At 31.9% G+C, this 25,747-nt stretch overlaps 1 protein-coding gene across 1 annotated transcript; it reads right to left on the bottom strand.

Moving 5' to 3' along the window:
• Positions 1 to 19,944: 19,944 nt before the first annotated feature.
• Positions 19,945 to 21,795, bottom strand: LOC130813517 (exocyst complex component EXO70H1-like). Its single transcript, XM_057679356.1, has one exon. It carries the CDS (start codon positions 21,793 to 21,795, stop codon positions 19,945 to 19,947), a length of 1,851 nt encoding a protein of 616 aa, XP_057535339.1.
• Between the last annotated feature and the right edge of the window lie 3,952 nt (positions 21,796 to 25,747).

Below are 25,747 nucleotides of genomic sequence, written 5' to 3'. Positions count from 1 at the left end.
TCCCCATAAATATAGTAATTAGTAATAAATTACAATTATACATAGATAATATATACTAATAAATATAAGAAACATTTTGTTGAGAATAAAGTTATAGTAAGTGCTAAATCGCTAATGATACATTTGTACTTTTTTTTTGGAATAATAATATACATATTGTACTTAGTCTCATGTATATATTGATTTTGTCCTCTCTAAGAATAATTATCTTCTTTAATGTAAGTGGTCCTTTCTAAGAGAAGGAATTAATAACGTCTTTTCCTCATTAATATTATGCAAAGAAAAAGAATGGTAATAATAGTGAAAGGAAGTTGTGAAGTTAATATTGTACTCCGTTTAGTTGTCGACCATTTTAAAAGGTAGTGAAAAATTAATTTAATTTTAGTTGGAAAATCTCTTTATAAGTAAAATAGTCATTTTTATTGTTTATAAATCATCTCAGTTTCTTCATAAAATTAATTTTAATGCATTACAATTTGAAACAATCTCTCAACATAATATACTTTTAGACTTTAGTGGAATATATTTGGTGACATTTCAAATGTCACAACTTTCAATTTCTAATGGTTTATATAGTGAACTTATAACTTTTTACAACATTAGATCTAGTCACACTTCTCATTAATGTCATTATAGGCTATAATGACAATTACTTATATCACTAAAAACCAAATAAAATATTATAAATTACTTTGTAGTAGAATTCAAAATAAAAAGTAACAATCACGAAACAAAAAATATAAATTATTGAGATTTTATTAAATATCACTACAAGATAATTTTGTTGAATTGAATTGGTGTTACTTAGTAATGAAAATTTGTGATAAAAAAACTTTTTTATGATATAAGTTTCATTACTATGAGAATAATATAAAATAATTCTTAAAAATTTACATTACAAATCATTATTAATATCATCATTTAGTACCTAACAACCTAACGGGACGTTATAAATATACTATCCATTATGATTTATTAAGGAAGGTAACTATTAATAAATTCCCAGGATTATAACTATAAACCCTTAGCCAATTAGTAATGTGACAACTAGCAAAGCGTAACAAAATTTTGACCTATAATAAATTCAAGTATTATCAAAAAACCGAATAATTTTTTATATTTTTACAAGGATGGTATATATATCTTGATTTGAATGTTATATAAAACACATTAATTAATATCATTAACTTTGTTTTTATCCTTAAATAGTATTTTCTTTTAAATTTTATTTTACATATCTACAAAAGTTATGAATAAGATTTTCTATTGTTTATATAGGATAAAATTATATATACATGTAGTTTCGGATATATATATATATATATATATATATATATATATATATATATATATATATATATATATATATATATATATATATATATATATATACATATATATACATATATATATATATATATATATATATATATATATATATATATATATATATATATATATGTATATATATATATATACATATATATATATATATATATGTATATATATATATGAGAAATGTTATAAATTAAAAGTTTGGGTATTAATATTCTTTTTGTTAGAGTCACTATGTTATAAAAAATAGTAATTTGAAAAATGTTATTTAATTTATAACATAATAACTTTTTTTTTATATATTGGAAATATTAACATAAAAAATATATTTATTTTTTTTTTTAAAAATAGTCTTTTTATTTGATCTATGCTAGCATGATGAGTTTATTGTGGTGGGAAGGTTGTAGAGGCTAGTAGTGGTAGTTTAATGGAAATTACCAAGCAATATAAATAGTGGCGAAAAAGTTGATGAAAAGTGGGGAAAATGCAATAACAACATTAAAAGGCAATAAATATATGGACGTTATGAATAAAGTGTAGGTGCAATGAATATTTTTATTTATGAGGACAGCAAAATTTTTTTTTAACCCTTTTGCAATGTCAGTGTTCCATTTTGGTCAAGTGAAACAATATTAATAACTAAGGCTAAGAGCGTAAATTTTGTGAAGGAAATTTTTAAAAAAAATGCAGTAATGGAGTAATGCTTATTTTATATTAGTTTGACATTTTTCGCCTAGTAAAAATTAATAAGGGATTTTACAAGGGGGTTTACAGAGAAGAGATGATTTATTAATTTTCTATCAATAAATAAATTAAGGTGTTCATTCGAGTTATCAGGTCGATTTTGGGTCGGATCAAAATCGAGTCTTATGTCCACATTGGTTTTTATAAATTTTAAAATTCATTTTAAAGTCGGGTCAAATCAAGTTCGATTATAAAGTCGGATAAATGTCGAATCGTCAGTTGTGTTTTGAACACCTCTCAAATTATACGGTCATCTATCTTTTCTGAGAGGATATTTGATTAAGAAAGACAAAAATGCAAGAAAAATTAAAATCAATTAAAAACTTCCTCTATGACCTTCAACAAAGCAAGAGCAATGTAAAATTAATGAACCTATTACTAATAATCTATTTTATTTGTCTATTAGTAATGAAAAGTTTCTTAACCGAGTTAATTAAGTTTTTTACGAATGTAAATAAGGGACTCTGAATACTTAATTTCAAATTTTGATCAATTTTGTTAACTCGTAAATTTAAATAAAAGTGAGGATTTCGTACGATATTCAACTTCATTGATGAGAAATTTAGTTATTAATTAATAATTATAAGAATAATTAGTGAAAATAATGAAGCATCGCATGAACTCTAGCTTAACTCGTATTTTAGTAATGAATTACTTTTATGTTTTTTTCATTGCATGGTTATTTTTTTTTGTAGTGAGAGTTTTGGAGAGAAATTGTGCACTTTAGAGAATCAAGTGGTATGAAATGCCGAGTTAGTCTATTAGTTGCGAATTTTTCTTATTATCCTTATAATAAAATTTAGACTTTTAAAATTGACTTATTTTTAGCTGGAAGGAATTCTCTAACTTATATTTAAGTTTAAAAAAACAAATTAAAGCAGTACATTAAGAATTAATATATCAGCATTTATATTCTTACATTTTTTCGGCACAATATAAATCTAGTTAATTTTTACTACTTTATTTTAAGGCCTTTCTCTTAGTGTATGCAAATTTTTCAAAATTTTTTTTGAAATTCTAAGATTTTCATTAATTTTCTAAAATCCTAGAATTTCTATATAAATTTAAAATATTTGCATATACTAAGGGAAAAGTCATAAAATAGAATTTCTATATAAACTTAAAATTTTTTGCATATACTAAGTTGGCAACAGTTCTTTCCAGTCTCCATCTTGTCATCAAGATTGATGATAATGCGTCTCAATATGAGTTTGTTTTTGTAGTAGCCACTTGTCACCATGATGAAGTTTTAAGTCAACAATGTTCATACTATTAATAATTAATAACATCATATAGAAGTAATTAACAAAAATAGGTCCTGAGCATTCCAATTTCCAATTAATGCTTATTCCAACAAACTAAGCGTGTTTGAAACTCCTAATAATGGTTATAATTCCAATTAACATTATATAGAACCAAAAATTAAGCGTAATTATTGTCCTTATCAAACATCAACCACTAATTTCGTCCTTTTCCATTTTCATTATTTTTTTACATCATGTCTCTTATTTTACTTTATTTTTTTTTAAAAAATGTATACTACCACAATTTTTTATATCAATCACGTATTCAAATTTTCTATTAATATCATACACACAATTTAGTAACCATAAATTATAATATTATATTTAAATAACAACGAGTTCTACAATACTCATCAAAGTTCACTACAAATAAATGGCAAAAGGGCAATAATACTTCGCCCTACCTTTTAATTGCTAAAATGAAAAAAGTGTGCCGAGTGATTGCCCATTGGGCCAACGCTACAAATGTGGACGCTAAAAATGAAAATTAGATGTCTGAACCGCTGAACGTCGCCAAAAACACGGGAAATGGGCGACGGCTCATCGCATTATGCTTCAGATATTAGCGAAGATCTGGGGATGTCACCTGCCCATCACTGAACATATTTGTGTTAACTTCAATTCATCCATAAAACTCTTACCCACAAAAAGATTCAATGAACTTAACACAAAACTAACATCAAACTCAATACACTTAATAAAACTCCAAATAAAACTAGAAAATTAATTAGAGAAAATAGAAAATATGACTTACAATGTTAAAACTAGCAAAAATGGTGAAGAGGGTAAGTGAAGGTTGTGGTGGTGGTGAACCGAGGCTGTCGTGGTGGTGGAAGGGCCCAACGCAGCCTAGCTGCTGTCCAGGGGCTGCACAACATAGCCAAGCTGCTGTCCACTGGCTGCACAACGCAGCCTAGCTGCTGGTGGGGGAGGCGGCACTGCTGCTACATGGCTGGCTGCCGGCTGATGTTGGTGTTCGTGGGAAGGGTCTCGTGGCCTGTGGTGTGGTTGGGCCACTGCTACCGTGAGGAGTGAGGGAGAAGGAGAAAAGAAGGGTGGAGAGGTTAGGGATGACGGCTATCAACAAGGGTTTCAAGCCCTTTTATTATTATTATTATTATTATTATTATTATTATTATTATTATTATTATTATTATTATTATTATTATTATTCCCCTTTATTTATTTATTTATTTATTTATTTATTTTCTAAATTCACTTTCTTGAAATGCCCAACTAAGAAGGCTCACTTATGTGTGCTCACAAATTCTAGTAAATAGAATAGTTTCGATTCGAATCTCTTTATTTTTAGTAATCGTAATTGTATTTTTAATATAAATATATGTTAATATTTAAATTCGTATATGAAAGGAATTTATTAAAACTACTTTAAAATTAATTTAATATAATTATAAAATACCCAAAAGTTATTAAAATATTAATTAATGACGTCAGAAAATCTCGGGGTATTAGATTAAGGCTTAGCTCAGTGTTTGGATCAAGGGGTAGTTTAAGAGGTTTGTAGGAAGTCAATTTGTATTCTTTAATGAGGTTAGTGGTGTATTTGGTTTGAGAGAGGAAAATGCCTTTTAGGGCTCGATCAACCTCTATGCCTAAGAAGTATCGAAGGTGGCCATAGTCTTTCATGTGAAATTCGGAGGACAGGAAAGCTTTGGTTTCTGTGATTGTGCATGGGTCATTGCTAGTTATAAGAAAATCATCTACATATACTAATATCAAGTTTAATGATAAGCATGATGTTTGGTAAAGAGTGAGTAATCACTCTTGGACTGATGAAATCCACATGTTTGAAAGGCATAGCATAGTTTAGAGAACCACTGTCTAGGCGCCTGTTTGAGGCCATAGAGAGACTTTTGTAGCTTGCAAACATTAGTAGGAGTAGGAGAGTTGAGGTGAATGGGGATCAGATGCCCAAGCCCCTGATATCCTATGGGAAACTTCATGTACACCTGCTATCAAGGTCACCATGTGGGAAGGCGTTTTTTACATCAAGTTGATTAACTTCCCAATCACTAAGAGTTGCCACTACAAGCAGAGCCCTAACTACGGTAAGTTTTACCGTAGGAGCAAAGGTCTCCACATAGTCAATACCATATTGTTGTTTGTTTCCCATGATCACTAGGCGTGCTTTGTATCTTTCTATGCTGCCATTAGGAAGATACTTCGTTTTGAAGAGTCATTTATTGCCTATGGCTTTTTTACCAGGGGGAAGATCTGTGATAACCCAAGTGTGATTGTTTTCTAGGGCAAACAGTTCTTCATTCATAGCTATTATCCAGTGAGCATGCTTGTTGGCTTCAGAAAATACCATAAGGTTAGAGGCTTGATGAAAATTAGCTATGAAACAATGAAATTGAGGGTTCATAGAAGCAATAGTAGAGTTAGCAATGGGTGTAACATAATCTGCAAGCCAACTAGGAGGGGTTTTAGGTCTATTTGAACGTTTGAGAGGTGGTGCTAGTGGGGAGACAATAGGGGCTGTAGAGGTGTCAAGAGAAGTAGAAGGGCTAGGAGGAGAGGCAGGAGGACTTGAAGGGTCATCAGGAAGGGATTCACCATCTGATTAGTCTTCCCATAGAGTTGGTTGTTGAATGGATTTTTCAGGAGAAGGAGGTATTAGTTGATGAAGTTGGTTAGGGTTCAAAGTGTAAGAAAAAAATGTGTTCAAACCATTTGATATCTCTGGACACAAAAGTTTGTTTAGACAGAAGGTTCAAGAGTTTATATCCCTTTTGAAGGGGAAGGTAGCCAATGAAAACACACGGTATACTCCTGGGGTTCATCTTGTCATTATTGTGGGTTGGATTGTATGCAAGGGCTAGGCATCCAAATGGCTTAAGATGGGAGTAGGAAGGTTTTTATTGTGGAGGATTTCATATGGAGTTTTGTTGTGGAGGGTGGTGGTAGGCAATCTGTTGATTATGTAGGCACTAGTTAGCACATAGTCACGCCAATAGGTTTTGGGTAAGCCAACTTGCATTCTCAAACACCTTTCTATTTCCAACACATTTCTATGTTTTCGTTCACACCGCCCATTCTGCTGAGCCCTATCAACACATAGTCAGATTTTTGTTTAAGTAAAGTTATCCAAATGGTTCTAGTGTGATCATCTATGACAGTGAGGAAGAATTTGAAGCCTTCCCTTGTGGAAACTCTGTATGGTCCCCAAAAATCTATGTGAAGGAGTTTAAATGGTTGGGTATCATGAGATTAGTTGAGCTTGTAAGGTTGTTTGGTGAGTTTTTTCATAGGGCAGGTTACACACAGATGTTCTATTTGTGTAGATGGTTTACAAATGACACCTAGGTGGTACAGTTTCATCATAGGGGCATGTCCCAACCTTAAGCGCGATAAGAAAGTTTCATCCATTTTTCCAGACTCAATACACCCATGTGCTACCTTAATAGAATTATGTGCATCATGTTTCATTTCTCCAACCACTGAATTTATGTTTTGCTTAATGAGATAATATAGCCCATCTTTTGACCTACCTAGCCCCTAGACCTTCTGAGTGTCATTGTGAACAATATGCACCATCCAGCATAAAAGTTTACCTTACAATTTTGAGAATCAATGAGCGTTTTTTACAGATAATAGACTATTTTTAAAGTTAGAGACTACCAAAACATCTTTAAGGGTTAGCCATTTGCAAGAGTTACAGAACCACAATGTGAAATTTTGGATGTTTTACCATTATGCAGATTTATTGTATACTCATCTTTCATAGGCCAAAGATTAGTTACACATTCCACACTTCCTGTCATATGATCAGTAGCACCTGAATCTACTATCCACTTAGCTCTTTTTCCATTTGCACAAAAGCATGATACCATATTTGCAAAACCAGCAAAGTTGTTGTCAACTTCTTCTTTTGAATGTGTAGTGTTCACAGAGATTTTGTGGCCTCCTGGAATGTTTTTTAGAAGCTGCTCCAGTTTCTCTACTGTGATTTCACTCCCCTTTCCTAGGATACCTTTTTCTTGAGCATTAGCAGCCATTCTAGCACCTTTGTTCCTACTCCAATTCTGACTTGAATGACTTATCCTAGGATTTCCTTCTTTTCCTCCATATGGTTGTTTATATTTGGGATGCCACTTTGGATACCCCACAACTGTCTAGCACCTCTCCTTCATATGCCCTTTGACTCCTCAAACAATGCAACACACTTTCTCCGCTCCCTTTGCTAAACATTGCAGAGGATTCCATAAGAGATTTCATGGGATTTAGGATAATCCTCTGGGATTCTTCTTGTTAAAGAGAGCTGCATGCAAAATCCACTGTAGGTAGTGGTGTTATCATAAGTATTTGACTTCTCAAGGGCTCCATAAGTTTCATCTAGACCATTCAATAATTGAAATAGTCTCTTTTTTTCTTTTTGCTTTTCAAAGGCTTCTAAGAACCTGGTCACATCTTCACCAGTTGTATTCAGTGTTGGGAGTTGATCCAAAGATTCTAGCTCTTCCCACACACTCTTCATCACTGTATATTACTCATTGGTAGATGATGAGCCTTGCTTAGTTTCATACAACTCTTTATTGAGTTTGTATTTCAGAGATCCATTGGAGATTGAAAACCTCCTTTCAAGATACAACCATATTTCTCCTGATGTCAGCATGTACATGATGGTTTGTTTGATGCCCATTATCCATCCTATAACAGTGTCATTACAAGTGTCCCATAAATCACCTTTGACTCTATCCTCTTCATCTCTTGTCACTGTTCCATTGATGAAGCCAAGTTCTTTTTTGGATGACAATGCTATTTTCATGGTTCTTCTCCACCTTCTGTAGTTGCTTATATATGTGAGCTTATCTACACTCATTGTATTGGGACCATCTGATCTGTGCAGGTAAACGGGATTTTGAGGGTTCATTTTCTCCATGAACTGAATGGTAAGAGTATAGAATAAAGAAGAGAAGAGAGAAAATAAGAAGGGGAATCAAAAAACAAAAATAAAAAGAATGGAGAGGCAGAAGTAGAAAATAGGTATAGATGATAATCAGAGTTCGCAACGCTCTGATACCAGGATGAGTGAAAAAGAATTAGCAATCCAAAGGGAATGTCCTTTGTATTTCATTCACTCATGCTTTTTTAAGACACAAGCATTATATATATATATATATATATATATATATATATATATATATATATATATATATATATATATATATATATATATATATATATATATATATATATATATACATATATATATATATATATATATATATATATATATATATATATACATATATATATATATATACATACATATATATATATATACATATATATATATATATACATACATATATATATATATATATATATACATATATATATATATATATATACATATATATATATATATATACATATATATATATATATATATATATATATATATATATATATGTATATATATATATGTATATATATGTATATATATGTATATATGTATATATATGTATATATATATATATATATGTATATATATATATTGAAGAAAAAGACTTTTGGTGGATATCGAAGATTTGTAATTTTTAGTTTTAGACGCTTTTTAAACCTTTAAAAAATATTTTTTGACACTTTTTGCGTCAAAAATATCAACTTTGTTCCATCAGCTAAATACTCCGTGCTTTTTTGTAGTGTAGCCTTCTCCCCTTCTTACAACATGTCATGTTCCTTAAAAATTAGAACATAATTTAAGTAGTTTTGTAATACATAATCAAAGAAATTACTTATCTAAATCATTCAAATTTATCCATCCCTAATCATTTGATAACAATATTATTTACCTTTCTAGAAATAAGTTTCTCAAAAGATTTTCCAACTTGCTAATTTGAAACAATATTTTTTTGGGATCTAAATATTGATAGCAACAACTCCTACTCGTAAACATCTACTTGTATTATCCGGCCAATATTACATTGTGTTAGACACTGATGGTAGAATCCGTGGGAATATTTCATATTTATTGTGCTCACAAAATCAGGTGTACATTTAGTTTTCACAATTCACAAACAATTCTCCCCAAGAAAGGAAGCATTTTCTATTCCTATAAAACATGGACGGACGGCCTAATGTCTTGTAACATGCTTAAATCTTATAATGATGATATACATGGATCCCATTATGTGATAATGAAATAAAAGCGCATGGAAACAAACATTCATAACAATACTAGAAAAAATAATAAATAATGTCAATAATTTAAATGAAAAATTACGTTCAACGTTTGATTAAGACAATTATTCATGCCGGTATTTTATTATGTAAAAACGACGTATTGTTATCATTTGAAAATTTTTAAAAATACTAAATACCATCAAAATAAATACTATTTAGATCATAAAAAAAAATCTAATTTTTGAAAAGAAAAAATGGAATTAGAACATTTTGATTCAATTTTTAGAATTATTTTTGATCTGTTTTTTGAAATTTACTTACAAGTCTTCCTCTTCTAATAATAATAATAATAATAATAATAATAATAATAATAATATAAATATCTAGTATTCTAGAACGACTAGTAAAAACTACAAAAGTTAAAATCAAAGGTCATTTGATAAAGCATGTTTATAATGGCCATAAACCTACTAAACAAAAGAGTACTCCACTCATTTTTAAAACTCTACAAAATTTAGGACTCGTCTCTTTTCTTCCTTAATTTCTTCACGTGGCACACTGCACCCTACACACTTCCTTCTTCATCTCAAATCTATAATCTGATGCGAAGTACACGAATCTTTATTAATTTAAATTAAACTAAAAGGATTAGAGCGATTTGATAACAAAATGTGTGTTCGAAATATGATTAATCTTACCTAAATATTTGATAATTTAAATTAAAATAAAAGGATTAGGGCTCAAACGACTGACCTCTAATGTAGAATATATACCTTCAACCAACTCATCTAGCAGTACTTTTTATAATTAACTGTTTTCTTTTTTCTTAAAATTTAAGTGATGTCAATTAATATTACTAACCTTATTGGCAAGTATATTATAGGTAGCACAAGTGTGCTCCTTGATTGCCCAAGCACCAACGGCCAACCATATCTATAAAAATTATTCTGTATATTAATATCATAATATCTATGAATTTCAAATCTTTAATAATATATGCTTCTAGAATGGTAAATTATAAGGTACGGTAAATCTTTAATAATACTATAGTATGGTAAATTTACGGTGAGTTATATTTTGGTATTAAATCTTTAATAATAAGATAAACTTGGCTTTAGATTGGCCCTTGCTCACAATTATGTCTAGAGGATGAGATAATTATAATAAAGTAAAAGTTCAATAAGTTTTGTATATATATATGGTAAGATGGACACTATAACCTTTTTTTAGAAGTGAAAAAAAGAAATATCATTCAATTTTATAATTTAAATTATCAATGAAAATTTGGTCATACCTTTGATATGTTATTCTCAAGAAAATATCAAGAGGCCTAGATGTTGCTACTCTAATCAGTCTACCAATCAAGACGAAATACCCAAGTAAGCTAGCACAATGTAATTTAAACCTTATTAAATCCCAGTTTTTAGGGTTATTTTGTGATGACACTTTTTAGGAATATCATCAAAACTAGAAATATATTTTCTTATGCCATATTCATCAACAAGTGATGAATATATATTATTTTATAAGACTCATCATACAATCAGGACCGTCTCTGACATTTTAGGGGCCCTAGGCAAAATAGTATAATGAGACCCTTAAAAAATAATAATAGAAGAAGATTTAATAACATTCATTCATTGTCACTGAAGCACATAATATTCCGATAAGTATTCAATTTCAATACTACTACTTAGTAACAAACTACCAAATTATATCATTTCAATCTTCATTTGAAAACAAACAAAATTAGATACTCTATTAGATAGATAAAAACATGACAAAAATGAATAATTAGAACAAAATAATAGACTTGGGAAAAATAATCCAGAATAGATAAGATTATTAAGAAAAATTTTTAAAAAAATAGATCACTAGTGGAAAAAAACATATATGTTGCTAATTAATTGCCGTGGTTTTTGTTGAACGTAGCTTAAAATAGCATAAAAGAATAATTAAAAAAAAGTTAGTTCAAATGCTGCGGTTTTGTTGTAGCTCGCAGCACATAACCTAAAAAAAAAAATTCAGACTTGAGTATATGTTGTTGCTTATGGCAGCCCGAAGCAAAAAGTGATTATAAAAAATTTAAAACCCGCGTTTCAACATTCATTTGCTCAAAACCCTCATATAACTATTGTATTCTCCTAAAACCCACGACTGTCTTGTTCTTCAAATTCTTCAAAAATTTCTTCAAAAACCCACGAAAATCTCTTTAAAAATCTCTTCAAGTTCTTCAAAAACCCACGACTGCTACTGTGTTCTTCTCTTCAATTTCGTTCATCATCTTCCAAACCCCATGACTGCTACTGTGTTCTTCAATAACCACCCATTGCACGAATTTCCTTCTCCATCTTTGTTTAAATTTTTCAATCCACCATTGTTGATTTTCCTTCAAAAACCCACGAAATAAGGGCTAAGTCTTGTTCTTCAAGGTATAAATTTTTCATCTTTATTTAAGTTCTTCAAGAATAGCTTCATTGTGTTTTAAGGATTGAGTCTTTTTTTATACTAATTTTGATTTTGTTTTTCATTGTAGGTTACATAATCCTATTGTAGAAAAAAAATTATCATATCTAATTACCAAGATATGTATTTTATATTTTAATGTGAATAATTTTACTTGTGTGTGTCGTACTTGAATATTTGAATGTGAATAAAATTAATTAATTAGGATTTTTAGGGTAGATTGAATGTGAATAATTTACTTATGTATATATGTAGTTGTATATTATTATTTTCTTATTATTTTGATTGTGTATTTGATTAAAGAAAATGGTTTTTTTTTTGTTATATATGTTTTCTAATTAAAATATACATAATTTGATTACTTTAAATAATATAAAGGTTATATAGGGTTGAATAGGGTTAATTATATATGTTAAAAGTTGTGTATTAATTTTTTTTTATTAATTAATTACAGTTAGGATGACTAAAGATCGTTCTTGGATGTGTGGAAGCATTGACTCGTCAGAACTTATTGATGGCATATTAGAATTTTGTAGTATTGCGGTTGAACATCAAGTTAGGACGGGGAGAGTTGATTTTTATTGCCCATGTGTCACTTGTGGCAATATATCAAAGGTAGATAGTGTTCATATCCTTAGGGAGCACATATTTCGACGCGGATTTAGGCTTCAATATCATGTTTGGGATTAGCATGGTGAGGAGGGAGTTTACAAAGAGAAAAGTGTTGTTGAGGATGTCAATAATGTGGCCGATGTCAATGAGGATTGTAATTCCCCGAGATTTTCTGACGTCATTAATTAATATTTTAATAACTTTTGGGGATTTTATAATTATATTAAATCAATTTAGAAGTAGTTTTTTTAAAAATTCCTTTCATATACAAATTTAAATAATGTTAACATATAATTATACTAAAAATACAATTACGATCTCTAAAATAAAGAGGTTCGAATCAAAATTATTATTTTTTTTATTAAAATGTGTGAGTACACAAAGGTGAGTCCCTTAGTTGAGTCTCGTAAGAAAATGAATCTAGATTAAATAAATAAGCATAATAATAACAACTATGATAAAAGGGCATGAAACCCTTGTTGCTCAAACTAAGCTGTCACTCCCTTCCCTCCTCCTCCTTCTTTCTCTCTTTTCCCCGTACGCCGCCAGTGAGCAGCTGTGCCGCCACCAGCAACCGGCCAGCCTGCTGCACGGCCCCACAGCAACACCGGTTTTTCTTCCCTCCTCCACGACAGTAACCACAGCCGCGCGTCAGGGACCAGCTGTGTGCAGCACCGCCAGCAAGCAGACGGACTAGGCCTCTCTCCAGCCGATTCTGGGCTCTTCCACCACCTCCACAAGCTTCATTCTCCTCTTCACTTTCCTTACTAGTTTTATCGTGGTGAGCCATCTCCTCTTCCCCTAATTGTTTTCTCCTTGTTCCAATTGAAACTTATAAAGTTTATGAAAAAAGTGTTGAACTTTATATGATTGTTATTGAATCTTATTATGAGTGAGAATTGGATTGATGATTTGAATGTACTTATGAATTAGGTTTTAGAAATATGAATGAAAAGTGTTGAACGTTGTATTATTGTCATTGAATCTTTTTGTGGGTAAGAGTTTAATGGTTGAATTGAACATATTTATGACTGAGGGTTTGAAGTGTGATTAGAAATTATGGGTTGTGTTGGTTATGTGTTAGTTTCTTTCAAATTTACTTTGAGTAACAATTAAAGGTGTTATCTTTGAAATTAGTAATAGTGTGGGCTTTCATGTACTTTATGGTGCTGTATTAGTTTATTGATTCTTGCTATGGACAATGGTTAAAAGTATTTTCTTTGAACATTAAATGGCTAGGGTTTGGATTTAGAAATGAAATTACAAATGATGTGTGTTCTATGCTATATTTTGGTGGTGTGACCATTTATTGGATAATCTTACAAATTGTTTTAAGACTTAGTTTGGTTAAATATTATTGTGATAGATTTAGTTTGTAATGGTTATGATTAGAGTTGAATATATAGAAGTGATGTGGTTGTTAAATTGGGAATAATATTTGCTAATTGTGTAGTTTGATTGTTGCGAATTACAAGTACTCTTATTTGGTTGTTATTGAAGTCATAATGCATAATCTTAGTAAGCCAAGAGCACAATGTCAACTTATCGTCGATGGTTGCTAAAGTTACTTGTCGTTTTATTTTGATTATAATTCTTTCTAGATTTGGAGAATGTAATGATATTGCGATTTGTACTTTAATAATTATGTTTGTAATATTTACTTTTTTTTTTAGTTTCTTATTGGAAGAGCAAGTTACATCTTATCTCTTCCTTCATGTATAAATTAAGTGTTTAGCTCTCGTGACGAAGCATCCTGTAATTTTCTTTGTTTTAAGTCTTCTCTCAAATAAATCTATCTTTCCTTCTGTACTTATCTTACTATTATCAATAATATTGTAAGAGTTGTATTCACTAATTGTTCATTTTATTTCTCAATCGATCCTATACCCCCTTTGCAATTTTTGTTTCATTCACCAATTTAATGTTTAAATAATGCCAACAATTTGATTGAAAACAAAATTATTACAACATTGATGGACGTTAATGAATAAAACGGTGAATTAAACATTTAATTGGTGAATTTAAAGTTAAAATTGTAAATTAAATAAAAACTGGATGCTACCATATGGAAAAAACTTATAAAATGATGAATTAAATGGGATTTAACAAGAACTTAACGGAAAATGATACGGGAATTACTTTGTGCATAAACTGGATGCTACCATGTGGAATTTTCTTAAATAAGTGCTACCACTGGCATTTCATGAAAACTGAATGCTACCACGTGGAATTTTCCTTTAATTAATTAAGTATGGTGTTAATCCATCTTAAAAAGGTTAATGATTATGTAAATGTTAAGCTACATTATAAAACTCTTCTTCTCTAATACTTAACATGAACTAATAAGATTAATTCATTAACCAATTGAAATCCATATAATCTCTTGCTTTCATAGATTATTTAGGCAATATGTCAAGGTGATTTGTGGACTGTAAAGGAGTCAATTAGGATAGACGTTGACAAGCTAAGTTGGGTCTCTATTGTGGTAATCTCTGATACACGGACACGCCAATTAACAGACGTGTCCCGTGTCGGACACGTGTCGGACACGGACACGCAAAAATCCGTGTCCGACACGCCAAATGAAGTGTCTAATATTTTAATATTTTTCCGGACACGCGGACACGGCTAGGACACGCAAGGGACACGGCAAGGGACACGACAAGAGTGAAGGACACGTTTTTAAAAAAAAAAAAAATTTAATGTGATTTTTTCTTAAGAGTTCAATTCTTAATTGTGGTTTTTTAATGTGTTTGTAATTTGATTTTTAAATTTTTAATTTTTTTTTGAATTTGTATGACTTATTTTAAATACTCATGTTGTTTATTTGGTACTTATTTGCATTTTATGTGATTTTTATGTTTTAAAGTGTTTATTTACAAATATCAAATGAAAGATTGTAAAATTATCTTTACTTTGATATATTTATTATATAACCATTTTCGTGTCCCCGTGTCCGCCATTTTTAAGTTGACGTTTTTCCGTACCCGTGTCGTGTCCGTGTCCGTATCCGTGTCCGGTTTAGTGCAACCTAGGTGGTAATAAGTCTTTCATAATTTATATCCTATTATATTAGACCTTGAGATGGATTGGACTTACTTAGGTTATTGGGCCTTTTAGAAGGTCAGACCAAACCGACACAATTTAGAAAATTAGAAATAAATAAGCATTTATTTGCAAAAAAAAAAATAAATAAATAAATTCATAAGTAAGCTTTGATTAAACTTATATCTAAAAGTAAGCGCCTCCGGCCTAATGTTAAGGGTTGGTTTTTGTTCACTGTTACTAATAACAGTCAAAAAATCAACTCAATTCCCTCCTGTTAGTAAGAGCGGCCGATTAGTTGGCTGAATTTTATTGACTCAGCTTAAGTAATGACCCGCTATTGGTAACAACGGATGATTGTTTGGCTGAATTTTTCGACCCATCCGTAGTGATGGCCCGCTGTTGTTAAATGCAAACATACCTAAACCGTAGCATCAAACTAAAAGACGTTTATTTTTTAAATAAGTTTACTACAAATTTATTTTTTTGACTTTTTCTATCTAAATTTGCTTATTGATTTTTAAATTTTCACACAATTTACCCTAATGACCATTGAATATCTGGTCCAAATATTCAAATGGTTTGTATGTGATAAGATAGAATGTGGTTAGTATCCTGGGTAGTAACTTTTGATTTTACACATAAAAATGGTGGGCGAGGACATCTCCAATGGCTTTTGGCTTAGTGGCCAAGATTTACTAGACTATGGGTTGTTTTGTACTTGGCTTTTACATTGATTTTTGGATTGAGTTTTGCCTTTTGGCTTGTTGGTTGATCAATCAGCCAAAAAGTGTTCGGTAAATGGCTTTTAAGTCAGCTGAAAAGTTGGATGTTAAACCAAAATAAAAAAGCTACTCCAATTAGTTTTCTTTTTTGTTGGTTTTTAGCTTATTAGCCCACTTTTCTTTAATAAACAGCTAACTAATACTTAAATTTACCAAACATCTCCACAAACTCCTGGCTATTTTAGCTAGCTTAAATACCAATAAAAATCGCAAATATTTTCAGCTAGTCAAACAAGCCAGTTAAAAAAACCAATCACCAATAGCCAATAACCAATTGCCAAACACCCCTCTATACTCGATCTTGGAGGGTTGAGTATAGGTTACTCATCCACTACCACAATTACGCTATAATTCAAGTGAACAATGCTAAGCTTAAAGGCCAAGTACCATCCCTAGTTCATTTTCATACTATTTCCATCAAATGCCTAACCGTGAATCTTTAGCTTATTAACTTCTGAAGTGAATTGTCCTGAAATCCTAACTCCATCTAGAAATTATACAAATATGACAACGATTTACATTCGGCATTCGCATTGTTTTCCCATGTATCATACATATGTTAGGACAATAATTTCTCATTTCAATGGGTATGTAATATTTAAGGACAGCTATTTGTTTTTTTGGTTTCATAACAGTTGTTTATTATTGTATTCTCTTCTTGTAACACTAAATTCACAATAGCACAAATATCGTCGTAACACCTTTCAACAATGCGATGGTCAGTTTTCAAGTTTTTCAGACGACCAATAATAGACATATTGGTGTGATTCTTACAACTTTCATATAATGGACTGTCTACGTACAGAATTCAACATCTCAAAGAACTGTCGACAATAAGTGTTTGGATCTTCATCGACGTGTACTGGTGATTCATCAACTATCAGTACAATATCAGATGGTTGGGGAAAAAATTGATGGTAAGTGTCTGGGAATATACTAGCAGCTGCATCTAGAGCTGTTCAAAAGTGACCCAACTCGAAAATCCGAACCGAAACCGAAAGTAAACCGACCCGAAAATGTGTTCTTTTTTTGGTTTATCGAACCTACAGTACTCGAACCGGTTGACAACCGAAAATGGGAAAGTTGAACCCGAGCTATAACCAATTTTTGTAACCGAGACATAACCGTCAATCGAAATTACCCGAACCTAATAATGACCGACCCGAGTCTTATCCGACCCGAATCATGCTCGAAATCGAATTCTATCCGATTAAAACCGACTTAACCTGAACGAATTTTAGATCGAACTGCTGTAAACCTAAACCAATTTTTAACATAAAGGTATGATAGACTCATATTCAATCATCTCATTTGTTAATCTAATAAAGTGTCAGATATTTTAATAAATTAAATTTTATAAATACACGGTTTCCTATATTTTGAGTTAATAATCAATGGTCAATGTTTATTTAACTACTTTTAATCGAATTAGATGAATATTGATAGAACTTTATAATTTTAATTTCCGGTCAAACAAGTAAAAGTAACAAAGTAATAATGATTACTAATTGATTTGCATTTTAACTATTTTGCTTTAAATAAAGGAAATCTTATCATCAATTAAAAATTGAATAACTTAATTTGATATTGATTCGATCGATAGTAATTAGTAATACGTAGCTGAATTTTTCTTTAAAAAAAAATCTCGAACCCGATCTGTACCCGACAAAACCAAACCAATTAGTAATCGATGACAACCCGAGACCGATTGACACTCAACACGAAATTCAACCGACACCGAACTGATGCTAACCCGATTGCTTGAATAACCGATATCCAACCGAACCGTAACTAACCGACTCGACCCGAGTGTGACCCGTTGTAACACACAGCCAAAAAATAACTGATTTGAAATGCAACCGAACCGAATGACACCCGTCCGAAACCGACCCGATCACCCAAATGAACACCTCTAGCTGCATCATACACCATTTGCGAGTAGGAATTTGGATTGTTTGACGATTTCTTCTATTACCTCAACAACATCAGAACTTGTTCATAACTCAGTGTTTTGATGATAGTCCTAGGGGTGTTCGTAGGTCCAAATCCGGACTAGACGGAACCCATTGGATCGAAATACCGAAATTTTGTATATTCTAAGGCCAAAGATCGGATCGGTTCCATCCATTTCGTTCCCAGTCTAATCCAGTTTTCTCCCGGTCCGGTCTGAGTTTAGATCGGAAGAAATTTTTAATACCAAAAATAAATTAACAAATAGAAGATTTTAAAATAATTCAGCAAATTAATTATTATAAAATTAAAATATTTGAGTTAAAAAAATTATTTTTGTTAGAAATAAAAAATATGAAGCCCTTCAAATAAGTATATACATAAAAATTGTTAAAATTATTCCTCTTCAAAATTACTTTTATATGATGTATCTGGTCTAATCCGGTCTAATCCAGATTTTTCAGGGTTTAGACCAAACTAGACCGGAAACCCAGAATGAAGAATAAGTAAGACTCGGAGCCCGGATCGGATGCAACTGGTCAGGTCCGTTTTGGGTCTGGTCTCAACCGGTTCCACTCCAAATCGCCGGTCCGTTGTCATTTTGCACACCCCTAGATAGTCCGGCTCATAATAATTTTCAAGAAAACCTATTCTCATTAGATGTTTTCTTACTTCATTTGGTTCCTTATAGCAATGATTTATGTACTTTTTTCAAGGATATCTAATCTCAAAATTCATGTACTAAATTATAGAATTACTAACCTCTTTAAATACCGCTTTTATTTCCGTAAAAAATGAAAACAAGACGTTCATTATTCAAACAAAATATGGCGATGACTATGCAACTACAAACATACCAACGCCTAACTTTGAAATTTAAATTTCAAATTATACGATATATGGGAGACACAATGGCGATCGGACGTCGTCGTCCAACAATAAAAAATCAAAATATTACACAAGAGAAGGCGATGAGTTGGCGACCGAATCCAATTGTCGCCGAGTATTAAAAATAAGGATAATTTTAGCACAGGCACGGGCGACGAGCTGATGACCAACTCTAGTTGTCGCCAATCGCAAATACCCATAATAAGTATGTTATTTTGGATGGGCGACACCATGATGCCATCGCCAATCCGTCGCCACGCCTAGGTTCACTTTTGGCGACACGTGTTACATCACCTGTCGCCATGGGCAATTACCACTCAAATATCACCTTTTAGTTTACATACTTATTTGTAGTGTCCCCTTACATCGTTTGTTATCCTTGTTATAGATGTTAGTATTTGTTTGGAAATTTTTCAATAATTACAATCTCCATATATTTTACAATAACTTTATTATAATTTTTTTAAGCTTATAATTTTCACTTTTTATATATTAATTTTATTATTTAATAAAATAATATATTCACCATTTAAAACATTAAAATTTTTTATTCCTATAAATATTCAACATCAATAAGTTACAAAAAAGATACTATACTCAAAACAATTTAATTTTCTTAAAAAAAATGGAAAAGAAATACACATATATAACAAATCAAACTCCATTTACAAATAATGATGTTGACGAACCAATAAAAGAAGACGTCGACTACGTCGTTGAAGAACCGGATTTTCCTTAACCTCATGCGACGTCGCTTCGCTTTTCCCCTGCGGTATTATACTCAGCAAATCATCCTCCCCTTCCTCATCATGACCATCCAATAAATCACACAAATAATTTTCCAAATCTTCCGGACTAAATTTAACTACCGAATCAATTTTCCCTCTTTCTCTACTCTTAGCCAAAACCACCTTATACTTATCATACATCTTCCTATACCTTGCGTCAACTTTTCTTATTATCGACGCTTTCATTTCATCTCTTAATTGTGTATCCTGTACAATCCAGTCCACCTCCTTACGGTACTCCTCTTCAAAATCAACGTTGAATCTCTTAAAACTTTCTTTCACTTGATCAAGACTCATATCCACCGTTAGATCTTTTGGTAATGCTGATATTACTCTTCCCCATCCCATTCTTTCGTAATTCGCTGCGTATTGTATAACTTTTGCGCCGTGTTTGTTTACCCATTTTTCACCCAACACGTTATACAATTTTGTACACTTAACTTTTTTTACTACATATTGTAAATTATTAGCTAAAAATAAATAAGAAAGAGCAACATCCTTGTAAAGCTCTGATTTATTATCTAATTTTCCGAGTAATACTAAAATTAACCATCCAAATTGTAACGCTAAAGGGGACGATAATGTTTTTCCTTCGAAATAACTTTCAGGTAACGGCGATTGTAAACTTACCGGATAATCAATCAGTATTTTTTCCAATGACGATGAATGATCAGCCAAATGAATTAAATAATTTATCACATATTTAGTTAGCGGGTGGGCCCCACCTCCTGGGATTATTGCTTTATTTGTATCTTTATTTACGGAGGATTCAAACTCCGCCAACATCAGCTTGACGGAGTCAGAAATCCTCCCTAACGAAGACGTAAACTCTAATCTGACAACTGATGTCAAATCCGATGAAAATAATCTATCAATTTCCGATGTATATTCATATAACCCATCATAAAGTTGAAGAAAATTGAACATTTTATCAGGTGATTTCTTTGCGTGTTTCGCAAGTTTCCCAGGTATAATAATCAAAATTAGGGCACCCTCTTTACAAACCTCAGAAAAGCAAGATTCAGTAACAGAAGATAATGTACCAGAAGAGAACAAATTCTCACATAATAATTTCTCATGGGAAAATATTTTCATGCAAATCCCAACATTTTTTAACCATTTTTTCATCTTTAAATCAATAGTTTCCCAATCAAGTTTCTGAACATGAGCTTTTTTTAACCGTCGAGTTTCCATTTTTAGAAGTGCATCATCAACAAATGATCTTCTTGTAAGTTTATATATTTTTAAACATTTCTTACCAAACCCAGCACTCATCATACAATCTGCAATCAATTTAAGGTCAGCAATGGCAGATGAATCTTCAGTAGTATTAATGGGATAATTATCCCCATTACTATTACTTCTTGTTTTTTGATTTGATATAGTAAAAATTGATGATTGGTGATCTGATTGAAGGGAAAATTGATGAATATTATGTTTACTATTTGTTTTTAAAAGAGAGTAAAATTCACTACTTAGTCTTTTTTTGGCAATACGAAGAAGGTTTTGACAAAAGGCTATTTTTTTGTGTGATGGATTAATGGAGGAATTGTTGAGGGAATTTGTGTAGAAAAGAAGAACTCCATGGAGGTCTTTAACGGCTCGCATGAATTCTAGAACTTCTTCACGGGTATGGTGGTTGAATAAGGATGTATTTGGGGAGATATCTGAGGTTTCATAGTCCCATGATGAGATTACTTTCATGGATAAATCTAGGGTTGCTTCCATGACTATGGGGTTTTTTTTTTTTGTTGGTTTTGGTTGTTTGATTAATTAAGGTGTTGATTGAGGATAATTAAGTTTTTTTTTTGGGGGAATTAATTATTGGGTTTGAAATGGTGGGTTAATTGAATTTGATGTTTGGGAGATGGAGGAGGGGAAAGAGAGTAAAGGGTAGGTCATAGGTGCATTTAGAATTAAGGATAATGTTAATGTTTAATTAATGGGTAAGAGGGATTTAAGGAGGGAAGATAGGGGTGAGGGATAATGTATGTTAATTAATTAAATATATGTGAATAATAATAATAATAATAATAATAATAATAATAATAATAGTAATAGTAATAATAATAATAATAATAATAATAATAATAATCATAATAATAATAATAATAATAATAATAATAATAATAAAATAAATAAATAAATAAAAGTTGAGGTTTACAAAAGTCTAATAATTTAATGTCAAAACTAAATATGGTATAGAAGAGAGAGAATAATGAGGAAAGAATAGCAATTTTAATAGATATGAAATAAATGAGATAATTAATTAATATGTGAATCAATGGTATTAATTATAGTTAATACTCTCTTCTTTGTCTAATGTTCTTCTCATTTAAAATATTTTATTTTAAATGATGCGTATTTAGAGATAACGAGACTCGAAAATTTCTTTGAAAACTGTGCAAAAATAAATGGGAAGAAAAAAAAACGGAGGGAATATGTTATCACTTATAACTTAGGGAGTTTCTGTACTTCTGGACAACTGCAATGTGTCCAAACGTATAGGACAAATGAAATTATAAGGTATCATGTTTGTTGCTTGTTTTTGCAGATTGATTACCTATTTTTGAGCTTTCAAACATGCTAGAAAGACGTCGTCTAATATCCCACGAAGACTTGGAGGAAGCATGGATCAAAGCGGAAGAGCAAAAATATTAAAATTTGGGTTTACTAGCTTCGAAACGACTGGTCACACGTCAAATTCGGAGTTCTAATGAAGAAATTATGATATTTCCAAAATGGCAACAATTGAACCAAAATGAGCTTTCGAGTCAGAATGTTGAACGAGTGGTCAGTTCAACCACAATGATTGGTCGTTCCCCTAGCAAGCAGCAGCAAAATGTGCAGCAGCAAAATGCTTCCACGGGTATTCAAACCTGAGACCTGCTGCGCATATGCAACTAGGGGTGTTCATTACAGGGTACCCGGCATTTTGAGTACTCAGAAAGCCGAAAACGGTTAGTCGGGAATCTATTTTAGTGGCCCGTATTCCCGTCCAATTTAACCGGGTATCCGAATAAATCGGGTCGGAACACCGGATACCTCATTTTATATAATGTATTTTTGGGTAGATTTATTGGTAATTATTTGGCAAATTTGATTACGTTATAAAATATTGCGAAGACGAATTTAATGTTAGAATTTTAGAATTCATAAAGCAAATAAAACCAATTAAATATAATCTCAATGGAAGCTGAAACTACTTTTTAAGTCATCATCCAGAAGATTAGAAACTACAGCAGGAATTTAATAATCTTATGGTTTATTTGTTTTGTTGATGGTTTATCTGCATCATGTATTATATTGCATTGATTATTGTTATGAATGGTAGTATACTAATGTGTGACTTGAGTGCACATAAATGGGGTGAATTCATGAGTGTAACTCTTGGTACTTTGGTAACTAAATGGGTGTAATTATGTGTGGAGTATTCATGAAGAATTATGGGTGTTAATGAAGATTAATGAAGAATATGTAAAGGTTTGATTTAAGTATGCTCGATCAAGTTTCTGTCAGAGGAAGCTGTAGGGTCGCTCGACCCATTCGCTCGACCGAGTGAGTCTTTTGGTGGGTCGAGCGGTCAGTCAGAATGCTCCAGATTTTGCTACTTCTCGCTCGACCGAGCCGCTCGACCCGAGCGAGCTCTCTGTTCAGTCGAGCAGTCTCTCTGATATGCGTGGGATGCTGATTTTTTGACCTTCCATGTTCCTAGAGTTATTTCATAGTATTCATTATTCAATATTAACTATGTATTTATGTGAGCCATTCATCTTCATGTATCTAGTACTATAAATAGGGCTCTCATACTCACACATCAAACACAACCCCTAAGCCAAACACATAGCCTTTCTTATTTGTTATCTCTATCTCAATTGTAATTCTTTATATTGAAGTGTTGTTTGTATTCTTTTGATATAATATAAACATAAACTACACACCACGGAGGACGTAGCCATCATTGGGTGAACCTCCTTAAATTTTTGTGTCCTTTTAGTTACATTGTCAAACTTTATTTTGTTCGTTGTTGTTTGTTCTTAGCATCGTAACGTATTTGGCGATCGTTTTCAATTGGTATCAGAGCCAAGTTGTTTTTGCGGTGTTTTAAGAAATTATTACTTGAAAATCATGACTACAATGAAGCTCGACATTGAGAAGTTTGATAGGAATGTAAACTTTGGCTTATGGCAAGTCAAAATGAGAGCCATTTTGATTCAAAATGGTGTGCATAAGGCCATTGATGGTGTAGATAATATGCCGGAAGGAACGTCCGCATCGAGATGGGAAGAGATAGACACTAAGGCATTATCGGCAATTCAATTATGCCTTTCCAATGATGTTCTAAGAGAGGTTGTTAAAGAAACAACAACCAAGAGTATATGGGAGAAATTGGAATCACTCTATATGGCCAAGAGTGTTACCAATAGGCTACTCTTGAAGAGTAGACTCTACGACTTACGCTTGGAAGAAGGTAAACCTTTAAAACCTCACTTAGATGAGTTTTGTTCCATTGTTATGGATTTACAAAACATTGATGTCAAGCTTGATGATGAAGACTTGGCAATTTACCTTTTATGTTCTTTACCCCCTTCTTATAAAAATTTTAGAGAAACTCTACTTTATGGTAGAGATAATTTGAGTAGTGATGATGTGAAGAGTGCCTTAACACAAAGGGACCTTATTGATACACAGTTGTCACAAAAGTCACCAAGCAATGCTAGTGATGGTTTGTTTGTAAGGGGGAGGTCACAAGAGAAAGGTTCCACTAGTGGGAGTGGAAACAAGGGTAAAGGGAGGTCCAAGTCCGTGAGGCCAAATAAAAATAAAACTTGTAACTATTGCAAGCTTAAGGGCCACATCAAGAAGGATTGTTGAAAGTTAAAGAAAAAACTTGAGGAAGAGGCTAGGGAAGGAACTAGCAATGCTAATGCTAGTTATGTGAATGATAGTGATGATGGTGATGTTTTAGTTGCCACACATGGGTACAAAGATAATGATGAGTGGATTCTTGATTCAGGATGCACATTCCACATGACTCCCAACAAAACTTTCTTCCAAACTTATGAAAGTGTTGATGGGGGAAATGTTACCATGGGAAACAACACTACATGTAAAGTTATTGGGATTGGGAGCATTAGAATAACAATGTTTGATGGGATTGTGAGGACCTTAACCGATGTGAGGTATGTTCTGGGGTTGAAAAAGAATCTATTATCTTTAGGTACTCTTGATAAAATCGGGTGTAAAATCACTTGTGAAGGTGGAGTTATGAAGGTTGCCAAGGGCTCACTAGTGGTGATGAAGAGGAAGTTGAATGGGAGTTTGTATGCTCTTGAAGGTTCAACCATTCTTGGCTCGGCAAATGTATCCACAAGCACAATGTCCGATCAAGACACCAAACTTTGGCATTTGAGGCTTGGCCACATGGGCGAAAGAGGTATGTTTGAACTCTCTAAACAAGGTTTATTTGATGGGAAGAAATTTGGGAACCTTGGTTTTTGTGAACATTGTGTTTATGGGAAACACAAGGGAGTTAGTTTTAAACCCGCCATTCACAACACTAAGGGAATTTTAGACTATGTCCATTCCGATTTGTGGGGGCCTTCTAGAATGCCCTCCTTTAGTGGTTGTAGCTATATGTTGATCTTTATTGATGATTTCTCTAGGAAAGTTTGATGTT

This window comes from Amaranthus tricolor, chromosome 5, assembly GCF_026212465.1.
Source record: "Amaranthus tricolor cultivar Red isolate AtriRed21 chromosome 5, ASM2621246v1, whole genome shotgun sequence".
NCBI classification, from domain to species: domain Eukaryota; kingdom Viridiplantae; phylum Streptophyta; class Magnoliopsida; order Caryophyllales; family Amaranthaceae; genus Amaranthus; species Amaranthus tricolor.
This window is presented reverse-complemented; position numbering and strand designations above follow the sequence as displayed.

Excerpts from the sequence above, each read along its gene's own strand:
- LOC130813517 (XM_057679356.1), bottom strand. The coding sequence starts at position 21,795 with ATGGAAGCAACCCTAGATTTATCCATGAAAGTAATCTCATCATGGGAC.